This window comes from Pisolithus orientalis, assembly GCF_024613125.1.
Source record: "Pisolithus orientalis strain OTSU chromosome Unknown F5J12scaffold_14, whole genome shotgun sequence".
Lineage (NCBI taxonomy): Eukaryota > Fungi > Basidiomycota > Agaricomycetes > Boletales > Pisolithaceae > Pisolithus > Pisolithus orientalis.
The window spans coordinates 197,891-215,367 of NW_026260795.1; the positions used below are offsets into that span (position 1 = coordinate 197,891).

Genomic DNA, 17,477 nt, shown 5'->3' on the forward strand with positions numbered 1-17,477 from the left:
CTACAATTTAACAGGCACTGATTTCAAGCGCTTTCCCTGCTTAGACATCGTTTCTAGCCAATGTACGCCCGTTTCATCTCAAAACTACCTATGACAATATTTGGCTGTATTGCAGTTACTTGTGATCATGATAGTTCAATGGTAAGCGACTACCTTGTGGGCTGACGCTCATAAACTGAGTGTTGCTAGTTTCTTCGCCCATAAAATATACACCCGTAGGTCCCTTTAAAGCTGTCAGGTGCCTCCTGAGACGTTGACGGCAATCAGTTTGTCGCACTCGGATGAAGTGGTTGGTGGTTACCCCAATTGTAAGTACACTTGCTTGTGATGGCAAAAATGACAACCAGTAAGGTGGCCGCGATAGTTACTATTAGTGTTAGCCCACTTTGGTGAGTTTCTTTTTATTATGCCGACGACGTTTCCAACGATACTTCAACAGGGTTTGGCATGGGTTCGTACTTTTGTTTCATCATGACAGACCTATCCTGATCAAGAAGAAGAGATGATCGTTCTACTGTACTTAAACGTCTCCTACTATCTTCACAGAAATAATGACATCCACGGCTAGATTCCTCGATGCATCCAGCTCCTCTTCGCAAAATTTGGTAGGCCTGTTAACTGACATGTTCGTTCACCGGTTCACGAGTTATTATACCCAGTATTATTCCTTGTCATCCTTTGTGGCCACCATACTGCCTGATGTTTTGATCACGGTGTCACTCTGCATACTTTTGTATGACAGTGGTTCTTGCTCCGTCTTCCCAAGGTGACTCCAGTCCCTGTCGATGGCTCCATGCCTAACAAACCCTGCTTAGAACAAAACGTCTCCTGAACACGCTCATCATCTATGCTGTTAATCGGTGTCTGCTGATCTTGTGAGTTTGGACCTTCTTCTGTTTGCACCGTGACTTGATCCAGGTTTTCATTGCAGACTAGTCGCCCTTGCAGAGTCCGTCGCCGTGCGTATAACGTAATACACGACGATTATGTCGTCCTCACGCTTCCTTTAGACCATTAAGGTCCAGAATACATGGTCGACAGCATTGGACTTCACGATGGGAAAACGTAGGTCTTCCATGCCCTGCAAGCGATGGAAGGACGCCCAAGCTCACTGTTGAATAGTATATTCCAACTCACTTTTAGCATCGCTGAACACCCGACAATACCTTCGATCCCAGGAATTAGGCACCACCCAGTCAGATGAACGCGTCGATGCTGTCCACCTCACGAACCTGCAGAATCTTTCGGAGGGCGTGGAGCGTTCAAACGAAGGAGAAAAACATATCGAGGCGCACGAGGTGATGGTTATCGATATCACTGCTGATTCGGCACTTGATACGTAAAGGCATGGTCTTCCGAAGAGAGAGTGAGGTGTAGTTCTAGTAGTACCATAATGTGACCGCCATTGATCATACTGTTATGGAATATCCCGCTGCTCCTCTCGGCCTGCGAGGCCACCATAGTGTTAAAAATTACGGTCAGTCACACTTTCTGCGCAGAAGCCGGTGGTCTAGTTTCTTCGGTGAAATATCTTCGTCCACGTGGGGTTCCACGTGAAGCAGTACAGCTATTCGCCATCCGATATGAAGCCTGCACTGATGGATCAAAGATCACATATGCGACTTAATTTTTTCTTTTCGTTCGCCGGCCTACAACAGCTCCGGATGCGCTTAAGTAGTGCATTTGAACGTACACGACTGTAACATGTCTACAATACCAGCCTCAAAAACACAATGGTGGTAAGTACGGGGAGTACTGCTTATGCTAATAATAATTGAATTAGCTGGCGGTTAGGGTGGATTCGGACGCCATCCCCTCATTTGGCTCTGCGAAGCTGCCAAGTCAGGGCGGTAAGTTTCATCCGGCGATGTTATTTTGTGTGAGCCGTCAGTCCCCAGCAACCAGTGCTCCTCGTCCAGCGCATAGGTCAATATTTAGGGGAATAAGGGAAGGCCACCCTGGTTCACTCTCAATTAAACCATCCCTTCTTGCAATGGAACTCCCATGTCGCCTCACGAAGAGGGCCCTTAACATAGTTTGTACCCGTACGCGCCTCGGGTTATGAACGTGTGGATTCACACTTTCCGGATTGTGGGAGTTGTAGCCTCGCGGAATATCGCGAGCGAGTTGTGGGGGGACAGATATAGCATCTGCTAGTCATAAGCGCCAAGATACGTTGGATCACCTCCAATGCGGAGTGGTGCAAGGCAAGGCCCCAGACGATGACTGGAAATGACAGAAGTCAAGCTCTCGAGTGCTGGTCTGTCCACGTCATACATTATCCTTCGGCACTTAAGTGTTCACCGGTGAGGATAGGGAGATGTTGGCAGCAATGCGGCGTTACTTTTCGGCTCCGAGCCCGTTGGACACGACTTGTGGTACGTGAATAATTCGACGGACAATCCGCTGGTTGCGTCAGCTGCAAAGCTCTTCTTTGTGGGCTACTGTCAACGCTATTGCTGTCAGAGGTTGATGAATCGGTTGGAAAGTAAATCAATCCATGTCGCTTCTTGCGGCATCCAGTGGCGTCTGATAATAACCAGAATCAGAGTGGGATTCTTGCAAAGCCATACTCATACATAACTATACACGTCGGGGATAGATCTAGTGTGGATGGAACCAAATATGTCGCTACCTATGGCATTGCATTTGTACAAAAATTATTTGACGTCGGGAATAAACCACTAGTGCTGGGAATTTATTTATTTGTGCGGGACAAATAAAGTCATGTGCGGGACAAATGAGATTTTTGTGTCCCGCAACCAAAGTTGATTATGTAAGCACACATCGCACCTATGATGCTGCATCTGTAACATTAAACAAACAAAAATAAAACAGCTGATTGTGCGACTTTTGCAGCACTGCTCCTGTGCAACTTTTTATACTACCCTTGCATAATTTTTAACACAACCACCTTGTACCACTTTGCACTAGCTAGGAGGGTGGATAAAATAGATAAACGTAGGCAGGACATGAACACAGTTCATCAGCACCCTCCCCAGTCATCCTGCCCAATCCATGAGGCTGTGATGCCCCACAGGGCCTGCTCGAATGCTCAACCCCCTCCCCCACCCCTCCCACCTGGTGGTGGGATTGCTCCTTCAGGAAATTCCCACAGCATCGCCACCTGCAAATTCATGTGACCACACTCCATGCCACAAGTCATCACTGGCCTAGTGAATTTGGGCCCATTTCTTGGCAAAATACCCATTATTACATGGGTTATGTACAGTAGCATTGAAATGAGTCCCAAGGAATGGGCAAGGAGTGCATGTAGTCCTGACTCACTCGCTCCCCCATGCACATGCCCTGCTTAGTCAGTAGCTGTGGGCACAGCCACCTGCAAATTTTCTTTGCATTACTGCAAAAGTCACACAATCAGCTGTTTTATTTTTGTTTGTTTAATGTTACAGATGCAGCGTCATATGCACCACACCATACCATTGAATGTTTATTGCCTATGACCCATGAAGATAATCTACTAGTAGTGCATAAATAAATTGTTACATTTTACTAGAAGAAGAAAAATGTAAAAAAGTTCTAACAAAATGTGCCTGCAAAGTCTAGTGAAGGTGTGCAGCATTTGTGCTACCACAGGGATTCAAACCACAGCCTGCAGTCATGTGATGGCAGGTCCTGCACTGTATCACAACAGGGGCCACACACCTAACCACTGGACCATTTGGACAACCTTTATGTATACATATTGCAGCTAAATATACCCCTACATAAAATTTCTCAGGGCTCTGTGTGTATGTTGCCCAATGCCTGACTATACATGTGAAGTTAGCAACACACAAGCCATTTTTAACACTGAAAGTTTATATTAAATGGCAACTATATAAGGCTATTTACTATTGCAATAGACATGCACCTTCATAGCATGGTATGATCTGTGTGTGTATGTAGCATGAAAAAGGATCATCAGGGGTATAATATGTGAGGGTCATAGCACAGTGAGTAGGTGGATGGGTGGATAGGCAGCATATGTAAGTCAGGATCAGAACTTGAAAGTGCAATGGGCTTTCCAGGGATTGGCAATAGAATCATCAATAGTGAAGGAACTTGAGTTGGGAGGATGAGGGGCAGACTCTGCCTCAGGGGTTGCTGGTACAGTCATAGCAGGTAGGGGAGAGTCTGGTGATGGTGGCTGTGGTGTACCCATAGTTGCCTCCATACCAGCATCATGACTAGTGTGAACACTGGATTCAGTAAATGCTGGTGGTGTTTCTGCACCATTGGGAGAGTGTCAGTCAGTAGGCTAGCATGTGTACAGGACTGACCTTACCTGTGACTCACAATCACTTTGATGGGTGCTGAGTAAAGGATAGAGGGGTATTGAGTTCCCCATCAGGATCAGCAACTCTCAATGTGAAATCAGTATCATCTGACTTGGTGTCTGACAGGACAATTGCCTTTCTCTTGCCAGCAGCCTTAGAAGCCAATTTTGTCACAGGGCAAGGTTTCCACTGTTCCAGGACTGTGTAAGGGATTTTGTGGTGAGTTTCTAGCATAAGCCAGGTAAGTTTATCAGGAAACTATCATGGGTGATGGCACCACTCACTGAGAAAAAGCTTGCTGTCCTCATGGGAGGGTCACTTTCATGCTCACACCTTAGCATATATGAGCTCACCATCAGGAAAATCAGCTCCACTGGCAATGGCCACCTCCTTGTGACTCTTGACACAGAGGTGGTAGGGTGGAAGGTATTGGTAACAGGAGGCCTGTAGACTGCTGTAGCCTGGGTTGGTGGTCTAGAATGTGATTAGCATGACAGAATGTTGGGGGTTGGACAAGGGGGCAGCTTGCCTGAAGTTGGGAGTCAAGGTATGCAAAGAGAGTGGGAAATAATGAATGAAGGTAGCTGTCTACCTGTGAGAAGGACCAGTCACAATTGAATTGAAAGTAATCCTGAAAGTTTGCATGGGCCAGCCTGAGTGCTTCAAGCCTAGTAAGGTCTGAAGCTGAAGGGGCTCTTGAGCAGTGAATGACCAGGAAAAGGTGTGTGAGCAGGGGACCAGAGGTGGAACCTGAGTCCTCCATATGGCCACTATCTTCAGGCTATGCATGCATTAGGTATTAACTCTCAATCTGGGGGAAGGCACTCACCTCTGCAGTGCCATGAGGAAGGAAGACAATTCAGCTTATGAAAAATTCAGGGCTTTTCATGTTCACTTGTCAGTTCTGTAAGGTAGGCTTATAATGCAGTAATTCTGATAGAGAACAGAGGACTCACCCTTCCAGTCTGTGCTGTCTGTGCACTGACTGCCCTGGACTTTCCCTTCAGTCCTCTGTTTGACTCAAGGTCTGCTTGCCTGTAGGATGGCATTCCCAGCTGCAGTGGGGCTGGGGCATATGTTGGCTGGGAGGAGGAGGCTATGTTAGCAGGGATGCTTGGGCAAGACAGTACTTTCTGTAGCACAGAGGCAACAAGCCCAGAGCCTGAGGGTGGCTGACTGCTGGATGGCTGGGCAGAGCTTTCAGAGAAGGAGGAGGGAGGTCTTTTATGGAGTCACTTTCTGGCCATGATAGTAAAAAGGGAGAGAAAGAATATTAAAGGAATGTAGTAGTGAATGAAAGTGGGAGAATGTGAATTGGTTGTTGGTGGAAGAAACGAAAGTGTAGTTGCAGACGAAATGTCAGTTTTCATGAAAATTCCCATCACATAGTGGAATTGCAGAAACACTAAGTCAAAAATGCAGTAGTAATCAGCATGAGCATGCAGGTAACACATCCTACTGTACAGACATTTAGTTAGCAGTTTCAAGTACATGGATGAGAACTTCCATGGCCTGACACCACCTAAGAGCTTGTGGTCTCCAGATAAATTCTGGAAGCTCAACTATAATTTCCTTTTGGCCATGGCATCCTGAGGGAATGGTCTCCAACTCTGGATAGCCTTCCCCATCCCACTCCTCTTCCCTGATCCCATATCCAATTGGAATATGTCTGATTTCCTGTACTTGTTGCATGGACAGATGAAACACTTCTTGCCATGCAGGTGAGGGAAATGGGCTGATTCCTTTGGGAACTGGGGCACCATCATTGGCAAATTCAGGTGCTTGATCAGCTGCAATCATAGAAGGAAGATCAGAATTCTGGGTAGCAGCATCACTGTCCTCTACCACATCCTCCCATTCATCATCCTGTTCAGCCAGATGGCCTGGGGTAGAACCATTGCCTTGGTGTTGCAGGCCATAGTAGTGAGAAATGACATTGGGGTGGAGTTGTATGTCATTCTGGAGATATATTCCATGCTCTAGCTGCCTCATGAAATGCATGTCCTTCCAGTGTTTATGTCAATATTTGGTGGTCATCAGAGCATAGCTATATTACTGCACTCACATTTGGGCTCTGGTCATGACCTTCACCTGAGATTGGGTGAGCATTCCACTCCTCACAAAATGAGGCACAGTCTGCCCTGATATCTGGAAGGAAAAGGTAATGCAGGAGCCACAGGTGGTGGTGGCTGGATCAGTCAAAATGGTGCTCATGCTCCAATTGATAGAAAAAGACCCTCCATGGTTGTGCAAAGCATGTACCAACTTCATGCCAGAGTTGCTCTATGTGTGTATTCTGCTTGGATCTGTACACAGGTGGTAAAGTCAATGAATCATGTGAATGTATGCACTCACATTCCCCACATGAAACTACCTTGGTTCAGCCCCCTGGTCATGATCATGAACACCAAAACCTCTTTATTCTCCCCTCCATGATCTCCATGCACATGGGAAGGCAGTCCATACTTTTCAACTGCATTTAGGAATGTTGCCATCACAGTAGATGATTGGTTGCTAGTATGAGCCTCCAATCCAACAACCTTGAGGGGATTAGTAGATTTTAGTATGCTACAGCACTACCTAGAGGATTCACTCACTGTGCAGCAGTATCCATCAATGATACCATGGATAACTATTCCCCAGTGCATAAGCTTGTGGTGACCATCCATGTGCCAGAGGGCATTTGGGTGAGATACTTTGTATTTGTGATGGTGAGTAGCTGTTCACAACTGAAAGACATGGCCTGAAGGATCCACCCAATGCAGGGATGCAGTAATTTGCCTTCACTGTATCTGCAAGCCATGTTTGCACAATGACCCAGTGATGTAATGTAATCCTGACTGGGGACAGGAAGCTCAGAACTGTTGGATGAGAGTGTCAAGCTCAGAATTTGAGATTGGAGTATGCTGATAATCAATGCCAAACTTCTGCATATAATAGCACAAAGTATGCCAGTGAATTCCAAGAGCATGGGATGGGTTGGATAGGGGTATGTGATGCCCTGAAGACATAGCAGCCTGTAAAATGGCAATATTTGGCTGCTTGCAAGGGCAACCTGGCCTTCAGGTATGCAAAACATCCACAGGCCTTATGTAACTAACTGGAAGTGAATCACTGTAGGCAGTGGTGTTCAGTGTGTATGAAGTATAGTTTTTCAGTACTCACTGTCCTGTTGCAGCTTGTTGTGCACTCTCCAGTTCCTGAAGTAAAATGTCAAACCTTGCTGCACACTCCAACACCCATTCCAGTGGGACTTCTCCCTGGTTTGCCATGTTTTCCAATGCATGCAGGATTGGAATGGCCTCATGGTTAATCTGGCCACTGTGGTATTGGAGCTGGAGAACCTCACTTTGTGCCTGTAAAGCCCTTTTGGCTTGGTCATAGATCTGTGCCAGCTTGTCAGCTGCCTGGAGTACTTGTGCAGGCCAGGTAGTGGAAGGTGCTGTATTACTAGTAGGGAGGTTAGGAAGGACCATGACAGTGGGTGCAGTTTGAGTGTTGTAGTGCCAGGCAGTAAGGACTTGGTCAGTCAGAACTGATGCAAGCATGAGAGGCCACAGTGCTGATTATGTAATCAGTTTCTTGCTGATGAGCACAGGTGTGACCAAAGGCTCCATCTTCTCTTATAGTCCCTACTGATAACCCATTGATCCAACTACAGTCAATGGCATCCCTACAGAAGCACCCAAAGTATTGGTTTACAGATGGAAATATTGTGTTTCAGGTGTGCTATTTGATCATGGTCATTGTTATCACTGCTGCTGATCAGATTGATAACAGGCAGACAATGCTCTCTTTTGCCTTCATAGGGGGGCACTGTTTGTCCACTCTCCCACTCTGGAGGGTATCTTCACACTCCCATCTGGGGTTGTGAATGATGGTGTGGATGAAGAGCACCCCATTAAACTTCCAGGAATCTCAGGTGGAGAATTTGAGCACTTCATATCATGGATGTATCATGTGTAAGTAATCCCTACATGTACATAACAGGCCAGCATGGAATTACACTGATAATCCTGTATTTCAGTGGCTCTGTTCACCATGACAGGAACCTGCCATCCCTTGTGGCAATCTTGAAGGTGTCACAAGCTCTGGCAGATTGATAACAGTATCAACTGGGAAATTGCTCACCTCAACCAGCTGAACCTTTCAGCTGTCACAAAGCTTGAATTGGCATGCAAGTATACTATTCCACAGTGGATTCCCCCCTCTGTTGCACCTCTTGCTGCTCAACCCCTTATTAGGCTATCACTGAGGACAAAGCATACTGCCTAGGTATTTGAGTCTACTCAATCATTGCAAAAGCACATGAAGCTTTGGACATGGAGAGACATATTATTGCTGCTGTTCCACCTGGACTCTCCCTTCCTCCCTTGTCACTCTGTACCCCTTCCCAGCATTCAAACTGTAAGGATATCTAGGCTCACTTTTGGTGGCAGAAAATTGCATGTCAGTTGTTGCACCCATACAATCCCCTTCCCCTCAACTCTTTAGTGCAATTCATTGGTGAGCAGAAGAATCCTGATGGTCTCAACCTAGAGTGCAAGGGGCAGTTTGTTGGTGAGGTGGTGGAAAGTGGTGGGCTTGATGTCAAGGAAACATCATTTATGGAGCCATCACTTCTGTACAGGGCTATTATGATACATTGTAATGATCAGGATTTGGAAAGAGGCTAGACAGTGAAACATAGCTCCACAAGTGATTTGAAAAGACAGGAGAGTAGAAAAATAATTTTCTATGTAGCTACCTTCCACCTCAAACTCAACCACAAAGTAACTCAATCCCCCCTGCCTGGACAGCAGCATCATAGGCAGCCTTGATGTGTGTGGAGAAATTGATGGCTGTCCCCTGATGCCAGACACTGGGCCGAGCTAGAGTTGTCCCATGCTGGAACTTTGGTCAGACACACTAGAAGATAAATTAGCTACTAAGAACATACTAAGAGAATGGTGGAGACAATACCATGGCAGTGTCAGATGCACAGCAAACAATAACTCAGAAAGAGACATCTACATAATTACCTCCAGTTGGGTGACCACTTTGATCTGACCTAGCACTGGTTTCTGCAATCTTGCTGTCACAGACCCTGTGCTCAGTGACCCAGTTGAATGCATAGGGTGCATACAACTGATCTGTGTGAATAGGACTGGCCAATTTCAGATGTGTATTGTGGGAGATGAATATGCACCACATACACAGTATAATTCTGACTCATGTATGCCTCAGCTGGTGCTCAGTCAGCACTTCCAAAGTTGAGATGGCCAACAGGGAGGTCCAAGTAGTAACCACATTCTAAGTGTTTCAGAGTTAGCACAATATCAAGTGGGAAAGTCTCCATATACCTTTGATATCACACTCACTTGCCATGGGTGGCAAGCCTGAGGCTGCAATGGCAGCCTTAGTTGGTGCTACCACTTCCTCTGGCAGAGTCCTGATCAGAAGGTTCCATGTCAGTGCAAGGATACCCAAGATTGCCCCATTCTTCTCATGACACTCATCATCTGTGAGCTTCTTATCCTTGAAATTTTTTACCAATCCAAATACATGCAAGTGACAAGCCCCAGCATTCCACCCATACTGGATCATCTCTCCCCCATGGGTAGGCCAGAAAGAAGGGTGTGTCAGACCATGAGATAGCAGGTAACATGCAACATACATGAACACCCTTACAGTCATTGACAGCCTCTGATATGACCACATTCACATACTCAAGTACATCAAGGTGCCTACCAGAGCACCCACAGATAACAGCCAGTTCAATTTCACCTACCATGGATGGTCAAAATCATGTGTTAGTACAGGTGTAAATGTAATGTAAATCACTCACCTTCACTGTTGACAAAGATTGCACTTTGCTCTGGAGCCACTGTATACCAGTCCTCACCAGGAGCTGGGACAATGACTGAAGGCACATTACTTGGACACAAGTCTTCATTACCTGCATCAACAAGGACCCTACCCCTCTTGTATGGGGACTTGTGGTCAGTGTCAATGTAACAGTCATGGCATACAACAGCAATATCAGGGTTCTGCCCAACCATTTGATCTAATGGTACAGCAGCATCCTGCAGACCAAGATCTCTGTCCTGGAAATTTATTTAGTGACCATCAATGACTGTAGTTATACAGACTACCACTCACCACTGAACACTTTGCAAGGTGAATAGTGCTCTGATCCCCTTTCTCCTTCTTCTTGTATGAACTTACAGCCCAGGTGAGCTGCAGGGGAACAAGCTGTTTATGATAGCTGGCAAGGCACCAAAAATCAGCAATCTAAATACAGAGTCAATGATAAAATAAGTAGAGATGGGGGGATCACTTACAGTCACTTCTTTCTGGGATATATTTGCCTCCTGTCCAGCCAATGCAACACACTGATCTACATCATCTGGAAGCAGGTTCTGCTCCAGGCCTGCTATGAAAACACTGTCTGCACACAGCACTGAAAAGACTACAACAAATGCATGTAAGATACTGGTACCATATGACTTATGACTTACATTTTTCAAGATCTTGGTGCTTAGAGGTCCTAGACATCATGGAGGGATGTATGTGGGATGATGTTGTGTATTGGAGAGTGCAGTGAAGACAATGAAAATTTGACTGGGTGACTTCCAAAATAGGGTACTACTATCAACAGACTCATAGGTGGCTTAACCCTTCATGTCTACCAAACATCTGCCAGTCTTAGTACAGTATATCATAACAATGTACCACTAGAATCTTATACATACAGTATATGGGTCATACTAGGTGATGAGGCCACTAGGTAGGCCTAACTACACTCAAAGCTAGTGCGATGTGTGCTTACATAATCAATGTTGATTGCGGGACACAAAATTCCGTTTGTCCCGCACATGAAACTTTATTTGTCCCGCACAAACAAGTAAATTCCCGACACTAGTGGTTTATTCCCAGCGTCAAATAATTGTGGTTCAAATGTAACGCCATATTGGGGAGCATCGGACATGCGGGAACGTGTACGGGCAGCGTCGGTAGAGGCAAATCCTGTGCTCTTCGTACGCCGTAACCACTTGTCTTCTCTCTCCCACAAATGTCCACCAAACCGTTGCTGTACTGGTGAGCGCCTCCCCAGTTCTTCAAGCTGTGTGACTCGCTCAAGTAGCAAAGCCCAATTTCCTCCCGCCTCTCCAACCAACTTGCACTTTTCGCATCTATTGGTGAGTTCCTATCGGACCATCGTTGCATTATATGCATTGAACCGCGTGTAGCCCTATCCACAGTTGGTGCTTCGTACCGACACCCAAGGTTACCTGCTCGAGACTTCGTGTTTTTACCGTGGGTTCTTTTGCGCTGCTTGGTTAGCCTCGCTGATTTGAGCAGCGTTCAGCTGACACTCAATATTGCTCACCGAGTTTCTTTCCCGTTTCCCTTACTGTCCCTGTCTTGTTGCAAGTGATCACCGAACCTAGCGCGAAGGCAGAACCATTTCCGTCGTGTATATCATCCTGGTGTAACGACATTCAATGGTACGAATAGACGTTTCCCGCAAACGAAAAAACTTGGAGCGATGTCCTCCAGGGGGAGATGGTCGGTATGATGCCCTCTTCGGCCTGGCGTGGGCCCTACACCATAGATACGAAGAATACCGTAAAATCGGCGACTTGAAAGAGGCAATCGATTTGCATCGTGCTGCTTTGGAACTCCGACCAGTCGAAAACAAGTGGGATGATCGGTCCAGGTCACTTCACGACCTCGCTCTCTGTCTTTCATATAGATATAACGAGCAGGGGGCAGTCAATGACTTGGAGGAAGCCATCTCGCTTGGACGTGCAGCACTAGAACTCCGTCCACCAGGCCATCCTGATCGTGATGCCATTCTCCACAAACTCGCTGGCTACCTCAAGTGCAGGTTTGACAAACAGGCTGCCATCAGCGACTTGGAGGAAGCCATCTCGTTCTCACGTGCAGCACTAGAGCTCCGTCCACCAGGGCATCCTCGTCGTGATGTTACTCTCCACAAACTCGCTGTCTGCCTCAACGCCAGGTTTGACAAACAGGCTGCCATCGGCAACTTGGAGGAAGCCATCTCGCTCTCACATGCAGCGCTAGAGCTCCGTCCGCCAGGGCATCCAGATCGTGATACCACTCTCCACACTCTCGCTGTCTGCTTCAACGCCCGGTTCGACAAACAGGCTGCCATCGGCGACTTGGAGGAAGCCATCTCGTTCTCACGTGCCGCACTAGAGCTCTGTCCGCCAGGGCATCCTCGCCGTGATATCACTCTCGACAGTCTCGTTCTCTACCTCAAGAGAAGGTTGGACAAACAGGCTGCAATTGGCGACTTGGAGGAAGCCATCTCGCTCAGACGTGCAGCACTGGAGCTCTGTCCACTAGGGCATCCCGATCGCAGCAAATATCTTTACGACCTCGCTCGCGACCTCTGGACGAAGTTTCAGAAACAAGTTGACATGCCTGGGTTGCACGGTGCGAATTCTCTTCATCAAGCTGCGTCGGTGGACCATCCAACAAGCACAGCTGATCTCGCTTCCTCACTTCTCGCGCTCTCATTCCACCTCTGGGACAGGCTCCCGAAGGAGGCCGCGACGACTGACTTTGACGATGCTATTTGCTGTGCAACGTATGCTCTGCAACTGCGGTTACCACGAGACTCCCATTACGAGGGAGCTTGGGTTCAGAGGCCAGCCCAGGCCACCGACTCAAATGAACCTGTCGTACTTGGTCGAGAGATAGACGATCTAGGCGCTCTGGTCAATTACTTTGTGAGGCATAGATCTGGCAATCAACACGCAATTGTCGGTCTGAATGAGGACATAACACTGTGTCGATATGTATTACAATCCTTCCCGATCGACCATTCCGGTCGTGCTTTGTCCTTGCATAACCTGGCACAGTGTCTAGCACACCGGTTTCGTCAACAACCCGCAGCAGCAGATCTCGACGAGGCTATTTCGTTGGAGCAAGAAGTCTTGCAGGTACTCATGCCTGGGGATCCCACTTACGACATATCCCAGTGCTCCCTTGCAGCCTACCTCCGCATGAAGGTCAAGTCACGAGTTGCTATGACATCCTCCAATGCCTCACCTGTTACCCACTTTGACGTCGAGCAACTCATTCGTAATGTTGCATTTGAAGCCCTCAAAACCATGCCGACCAGGCTGCTGCACACGCATACTGGTGTCCTATGCAACCGGCATGCGCAGTTGACCCGGTTTATGAACAGCCAACAGTACAAACAGCTGGTGTCGCTTTGCACAACGTGCTACCCAGATCAGCGAATGGAGCTGGTCCATACGGCCATCTTGAAATACTTTCAGTACGTCATGCTTTCTCACCGTTGGGGTGAAGACGAGCCATCATTGCGCGACATCGAGGGCCACCTGATATATGATATGTCAGAAAAGGAGGGCTTTGAAAAGCTGCAAACCTTCTGCGTTGTTGCCTGTGAGCGAGGTTTTCTGTGGGCATGGAGTGACACGTGCTGCATAGACAAAGACAGCAGTGCTGAGTTGCAAGAAGCCATAGGATCGATGTTTGTGTGGTATCGACGATCTTCCCTAACCATTGTGTATCTCTCTGATGTTCCGGATACCGGTTCGTTCGAGAGCAGCGAATGGTTCAGACGTGGGTGGACCCTCCAAGAACTACTGGCCTCCGGAAACATATTATTCTACACTCAATCCTGGTCACTTTACAAGAACCTCACATCTTCGAACCATAAAGCCGATATCGCGGTGCTGGAAGAGCTGGAAAGGGCGACTGGAATAGAGTCCCGGTTTCTCACTCACTTTTCCCCAGGTACAGATGACGCTCGTTCGAGACTCCAATGGGCGTCATTACGTCGTACCACGCGGCCTGAGGATATCGCCTATTCACTTTTCGGGATCTTTAATCTTCACCTTCCCGTTCTGTATGGTGAATCTGCTGAGAACGCTCTTGGGCGTCTCCTGGCGGAAATCATTTCGCAGTCTGGGAATATCTCAGCTCTGGATTGGGTTGGGGAGGCGTCGCGGTTTCATAGCTGTTTCCCTGCCCAGATCACCTCGTTCCAAACGCTACCATTGCTCCGACCTCAACCTGATGCAGAAAAGCCCTCAGCGGCGATAAGTCAGGGTCCCTCACCAATATCATTCGAAGCACTGCGAAACTTGTGTGGCTCACTCGCGGCGCCGCTCTTGCCAGACATTTTCAGTCGTTACTTTACATTATCCAATATCGACCATCACGTTCCGGGGGTTCATTTGCGAGCCCCGGATTCATACTCCCCAGGTGACGTGTACGACTTCCACTCACTCACTAGGGTGCCCCTTCCACGTTTTCTCAATCGCCGCCTCATACTACCATGTATTGCGCATTGTGTCACAGTGGTTCATCTGAAAGGGTCAGATCCATCGGCACCGAGTTACACGTATAGCATCCAGGCATTCGGTCTGAGGCCACTTGAGATCACTCTTCCAAACAAGCTAGAAGATGAAACGCGGCTGCAAGGTTCTCTGCAACTTGTTCGCCCTTGGCACTCGAAATTTCCTGGTTCACCTGCTGAACTAGATGCCGCGACTGAAGAGCAGCTGCTCTCTACCCTTGAGAAGCCATTTAACGCTCTTCTGTTAAGTCAACTACCTCATAACGAGCACAAGAGGATCGCGTCTTCTACGCGCATTACTGCTCAGCCCATAGACCAGGCCAGCATTCTGAAAAGCAAAATTCGGATATTCAATATTGCGTAGATAGCTGTGGCGTTATGATATCTGGTATCGACATCCACATTGTCCTCCCCTTTACTTTTTGTTTTCCTTCGTCCGATCATATCTTGTAGGAGTGCATGCATACACATGTCCAGTGAATCGCAGTCTGACCGGTCGCGTTCGCGTCGTCATTGGCCGGATTGGCAGGCAGACCTGTAATTGACGGCCTAACAGGGACGGCTACGGAGTACCCGAGTTCTGCATTGTAATGAAATGTCGCAGGTGGACCCATAAATACATACGAACCGAACGCTGTACAATGGGCCCTTTTTGACCATCGGAGCACAAGTTGGCAATGACAAGTAACGAAGACAATTTATTATGTAAGTAAATATCTTCCCCTGGGGCGAATCTCGACTTGGGAGCATACTATTATTTGGATTAGTATATATGCATGTTGCATCGCTCGTGGTGTTCATCCGCGGTGCAAGACTTCAGGAGAGGCCGAGTACAATTAAGACTGCCCTGCGATGGTGTGCCGTCGTTGAAATTTTGAAAGGCCACATTGCGAGCTAGGCATTCGATTCACCAGATTTATATTTGCATGTACTCCCACGTATGACGAGACGAAGGGGAAAAAACAGGCAAGTGGAAGGCCATGTTTGCACGAGGAAAACGCGCATTCCAGTTTCGATCAAAGTGCGAGAACAAGGTACACGAAGTAACGCGTGAAACGGAGTGACCAAGTGGGTGTCGATACTAGATCGGCGTGTGCGCCTGGCATGTACATGTGCGCAATATGGAAACAGGAAACAACACAAAAACGAAATAACATACGTAGTCGGAAGTAGGAAGGATGTACACGGAGGGCGTACGGCTAGCAATACGAATTGGTCGGTCTTGAGCACCACGGGAGCAAAACTATGCGTGCGGAATCTAGGTCGGAGGATAAGGCAAAGCCGCTATACTGATGGCATCCTCGCCGGTTTCGCTCGCTAGGTACGAACCCCGGGAATAAACAGACGATTGTACAGAAATGACGAGAAGGCGCCCCTCCACCTCCGCAGGAGACGTTTCGAGTGCCGCAATGAGAGATTGTAGGGCTGGACCATTGCCGGTAGGAGGGGGATTGGTGGTAGATTCTGTAGGGGGTGCAGTGATTGAGTATAAGTCAGCGAAAGGATTTGCCGTAGTGTTCGGAAGCAGCGTCCGTTTGGTTGGCTTTTCCTGTGCATTGAAGAAGGGGTTACTTGCCGCCCTCTTCGGCGGAACAACTGCGGTGTCCGCGAAAGGATTCCGTTTACCATCTGCATGTTCCAGATGATCTGCGTGCAGGACTTCCGCGCCTTGCCAGCGATGCAGATCTGACCCTGTCGCTGCAGGGGTCACCTTTTCCTTGCACATCGTAGTGGGCACAGTAAAAACGAAAGAACATGGCGGGGGTGGTGCAACATGGCAATGAGAGAAGGTGATCTGTGGAAGGACCAACAAGTATATTGAAAGGATCCCAACACGGAAGGGATCAGACTCGAGAGCAGAGAATCTACCCAGAAGAGTCGAAAAGAAGGCCAACGCTGGGTCGTTATCACATAACACTTCACTGTGATGACGGCCTCCTCAAGGGCACCTCCGTACTACGTGCTTGCATCTCACAACACACTCCAGTCCACCACATCTGCACAACCCTCAACCGTACTTGCCCACGTTGACATACACTATCGTCACGCCGACGACTCTCCGCTGTCATTACTTCCTAGCCACCCAGATGAGCATGTGTTCGTCCTCTACCACGACCCAGACAACCCCACGGCTCCAACCATCAGGAGCACGTCAAGTCAGTTTTCTCTTTCAGGAATTAAGGTCTCGTCAGCGCCAGGGGCCACTTATGGACGAGGACAAGAACCCTAACATGTATGTCCTGCAAGTGACCTCCATCGATGCGGATAGTAGCCAGTACGCCAGATAAGTTACTATGGGGGATCCGACAGCTGCACTGAGTCGAATGACCCGCTGCCACAGTGTCAATTTAGAATCATCACAGGCATATCCGCAGAATCCCCAGGCATTGGTGACACGTTTCAAGCAAAGGTAGGCCGGCCCGCACTCAATGCGATGTGATCAAGCTCAGCCCCCACCTAGGAACTATGCCATTCGCAATATCTTGGAGTACACAGGGTAGAGGAGCCGAAATCCTGTACCAATGGCTCGATGGCTCTCCACACCACCCCAGATGATGCTGATGCCATTATTTCGCAATTGATTCGCATCACACCAGTTTGTAAGGATGTATTATTGCTGAGTAATGTCATTGCATTGTGACGTATAGACCACCCCATTGTGCTATTGACCCATCAATTCCCTTGCCTGGCAGGACTCATAGACAACGTGAGTGCTCAAGGTTTGATGTGTGATGGCTTCGTAGGTTCTGCACTCAAAATGGAGCCGACAAGTTGGATTCGAATATGGCATCCGTCGGTAACACTATGTATTGCATCAAAACGACAAGTCTAGATCTGCACCTTGGAATTGA

The 17,477-nt window shown here is 47.9% G+C and overlaps 7 protein-coding genes across 7 annotated transcripts; 4 read left to right on the forward strand and 3 right to left on the reverse strand.

Annotated features, from left to right (window-relative positions):
* Window positions 1-273: 273 nt before the first annotated feature.
* Window positions 274-1,431, forward strand: F5J12DRAFT_97560 (uncharacterized protein). Its single transcript, XM_051750140.1, has 9 exons — window positions 274-389; window positions 440-451; window positions 501-516; window positions 569-605; window positions 660-766; window positions 816-875; window positions 932-959; window positions 1,011-1,065; window positions 1,123-1,431. The coding sequence occupies exons 2-9, from the start codon at window positions 448-450 to the stop codon at window positions 1,341-1,343; spliced, it is 528 nt and encodes a 175-aa protein (XP_051599879.1). The 5' UTR covers window positions 274-389; window positions 440-447; the 3' UTR covers window positions 1,344-1,431.
* A 4,319-nt stretch (window positions 1,432-5,750) lies between these two features.
* On the reverse strand, window positions 5,751-6,676 carry F5J12DRAFT_721098 (uncharacterized protein; the record flags this gene model as incomplete). The annotated part of the gene is made up of 4 exons (XM_051741286.1): window positions 5,751-6,284; window positions 6,346-6,428; window positions 6,543-6,586; window positions 6,636-6,676. The coding sequence occupies 4 exons, from the start codon at window positions 6,674-6,676 to the stop codon at window positions 5,751-5,753; spliced, it is 702 nt and encodes a 233-aa protein (XP_051599880.1).
* A 1,265-nt stretch (window positions 6,677-7,941) lies between these two features.
* On the forward strand, window positions 7,942-8,237 carry F5J12DRAFT_693152 (uncharacterized protein; the record flags this gene model as incomplete). The annotated part of the gene is made up of 2 exons (XM_051740406.1): window positions 7,942-8,004; window positions 8,061-8,237. Coding segments are annotated over 2 exons (240 nt in total), but the record flags the coding sequence as incomplete, so codon positions are not given.
* A 1,401-nt stretch (window positions 8,238-9,638) lies between these two features.
* F5J12DRAFT_697265 (uncharacterized protein) lies at window positions 9,639-9,872 on the reverse strand (the record flags this gene model as incomplete). The annotated part of the gene is made up of 1 exon (XM_051740448.1): window positions 9,639-9,872. A coding segment is annotated over one exon (234 nt), but the record flags the coding sequence as incomplete, so codon positions are not given.
* Window positions 9,873-11,386: 1,514 nt separating this feature from the next.
* Window positions 11,387-15,082, forward strand: F5J12DRAFT_97620 (uncharacterized protein). The gene is made up of 3 exons (XM_051750141.1): window positions 11,387-11,461; window positions 11,513-11,579; window positions 11,625-15,082. Exon 3 carries the CDS (start codon window positions 11,768-11,770, stop codon window positions 14,987-14,989), a length of 3,222 nt encoding a protein of 1,073 aa, XP_051599883.1. The 5' UTR covers window positions 11,387-11,461; window positions 11,513-11,579; window positions 11,625-11,767; the 3' UTR covers window positions 14,990-15,082.
* Window positions 15,083-15,518: 436 nt separating this feature from the next.
* Window positions 15,519-16,529, reverse strand: F5J12DRAFT_831245 (uncharacterized protein). The gene has a single exon (XM_051745734.1). The coding sequence runs from the start codon at window positions 16,349-16,351 to the stop codon at window positions 15,884-15,886; it is 468 nt and encodes a 155-aa protein (XP_051599884.1). The 5' UTR covers window positions 16,352-16,529; the 3' UTR covers window positions 15,519-15,883.
* Window positions 16,444-17,302, forward strand: F5J12DRAFT_831247 (uncharacterized protein). The gene is made up of 4 exons (XM_051745735.1): window positions 16,444-16,807; window positions 16,842-16,900; window positions 16,967-17,035; window positions 17,087-17,302. The coding sequence occupies exons 1-4, from the start codon at window positions 16,553-16,555 to the stop codon at window positions 17,124-17,126; spliced, it is 423 nt and encodes a 140-aa protein (XP_051599885.1). The 5' UTR covers window positions 16,444-16,552; the 3' UTR covers window positions 17,127-17,302.
* The last annotated feature ends 175 nt before the right edge of the window (window positions 17,303-17,477 follow it).

What these genes read in the sequence shown, in the direction of transcription:
- F5J12DRAFT_831245 (XM_051745734.1), bottom strand. Translation starts at nt 16,351, where the DNA reads ATGTGCAAGGAAAAGGTGACCCCTGCAGCGACAGGGTCAGATCTGCAT.
- F5J12DRAFT_97560 (XM_051750140.1), top strand. An exon ending in GCTCCTCTTCGCAAAATTTG is followed by an intron (nt 606 to 659) that starts GTAGGCCTGTTA and finishes TATTATACCCAG; the next exon opens with TATTATTCCTTGTCATCCTT. An exon ending in AATCGGTGTCTGCTGATCTT is followed by an intron (nt 876 to 931) that starts GTGAGTTTGGAC and finishes TTTTCATTGCAG; the next exon opens with ACTAGTCGCCCTTGCAGAGT.
- F5J12DRAFT_831247 (XM_051745735.1), top strand. Translation starts at nt 16,553, where the DNA reads ATGACGGCCTCCTCAAGGGCACCTCCGTACTACGTGCTTGCATCTCAC. An exon ending in TTTCTCTTTCAGGAATTAAG is followed by an intron (nt 16,808 to 16,841) that starts GTCTCGTCAGCG and finishes CTTATGGACGAG; the next exon opens with GACAAGAACCCTAACATGTA. An exon ending in GTGACACGTTTCAAGCAAAG is followed by an intron (nt 17,036 to 17,086) that starts GTAGGCCGGCCC and finishes GCCCCCACCTAG; the next exon opens with GAACTATGCCATTCGCAATA.
- F5J12DRAFT_97620 (XM_051750141.1), top strand. Translation starts at nt 11,768, where the DNA reads ATGGTACGAATAGACGTTTCCCGCAAACGAAAAAACTTGGAGCGATGT.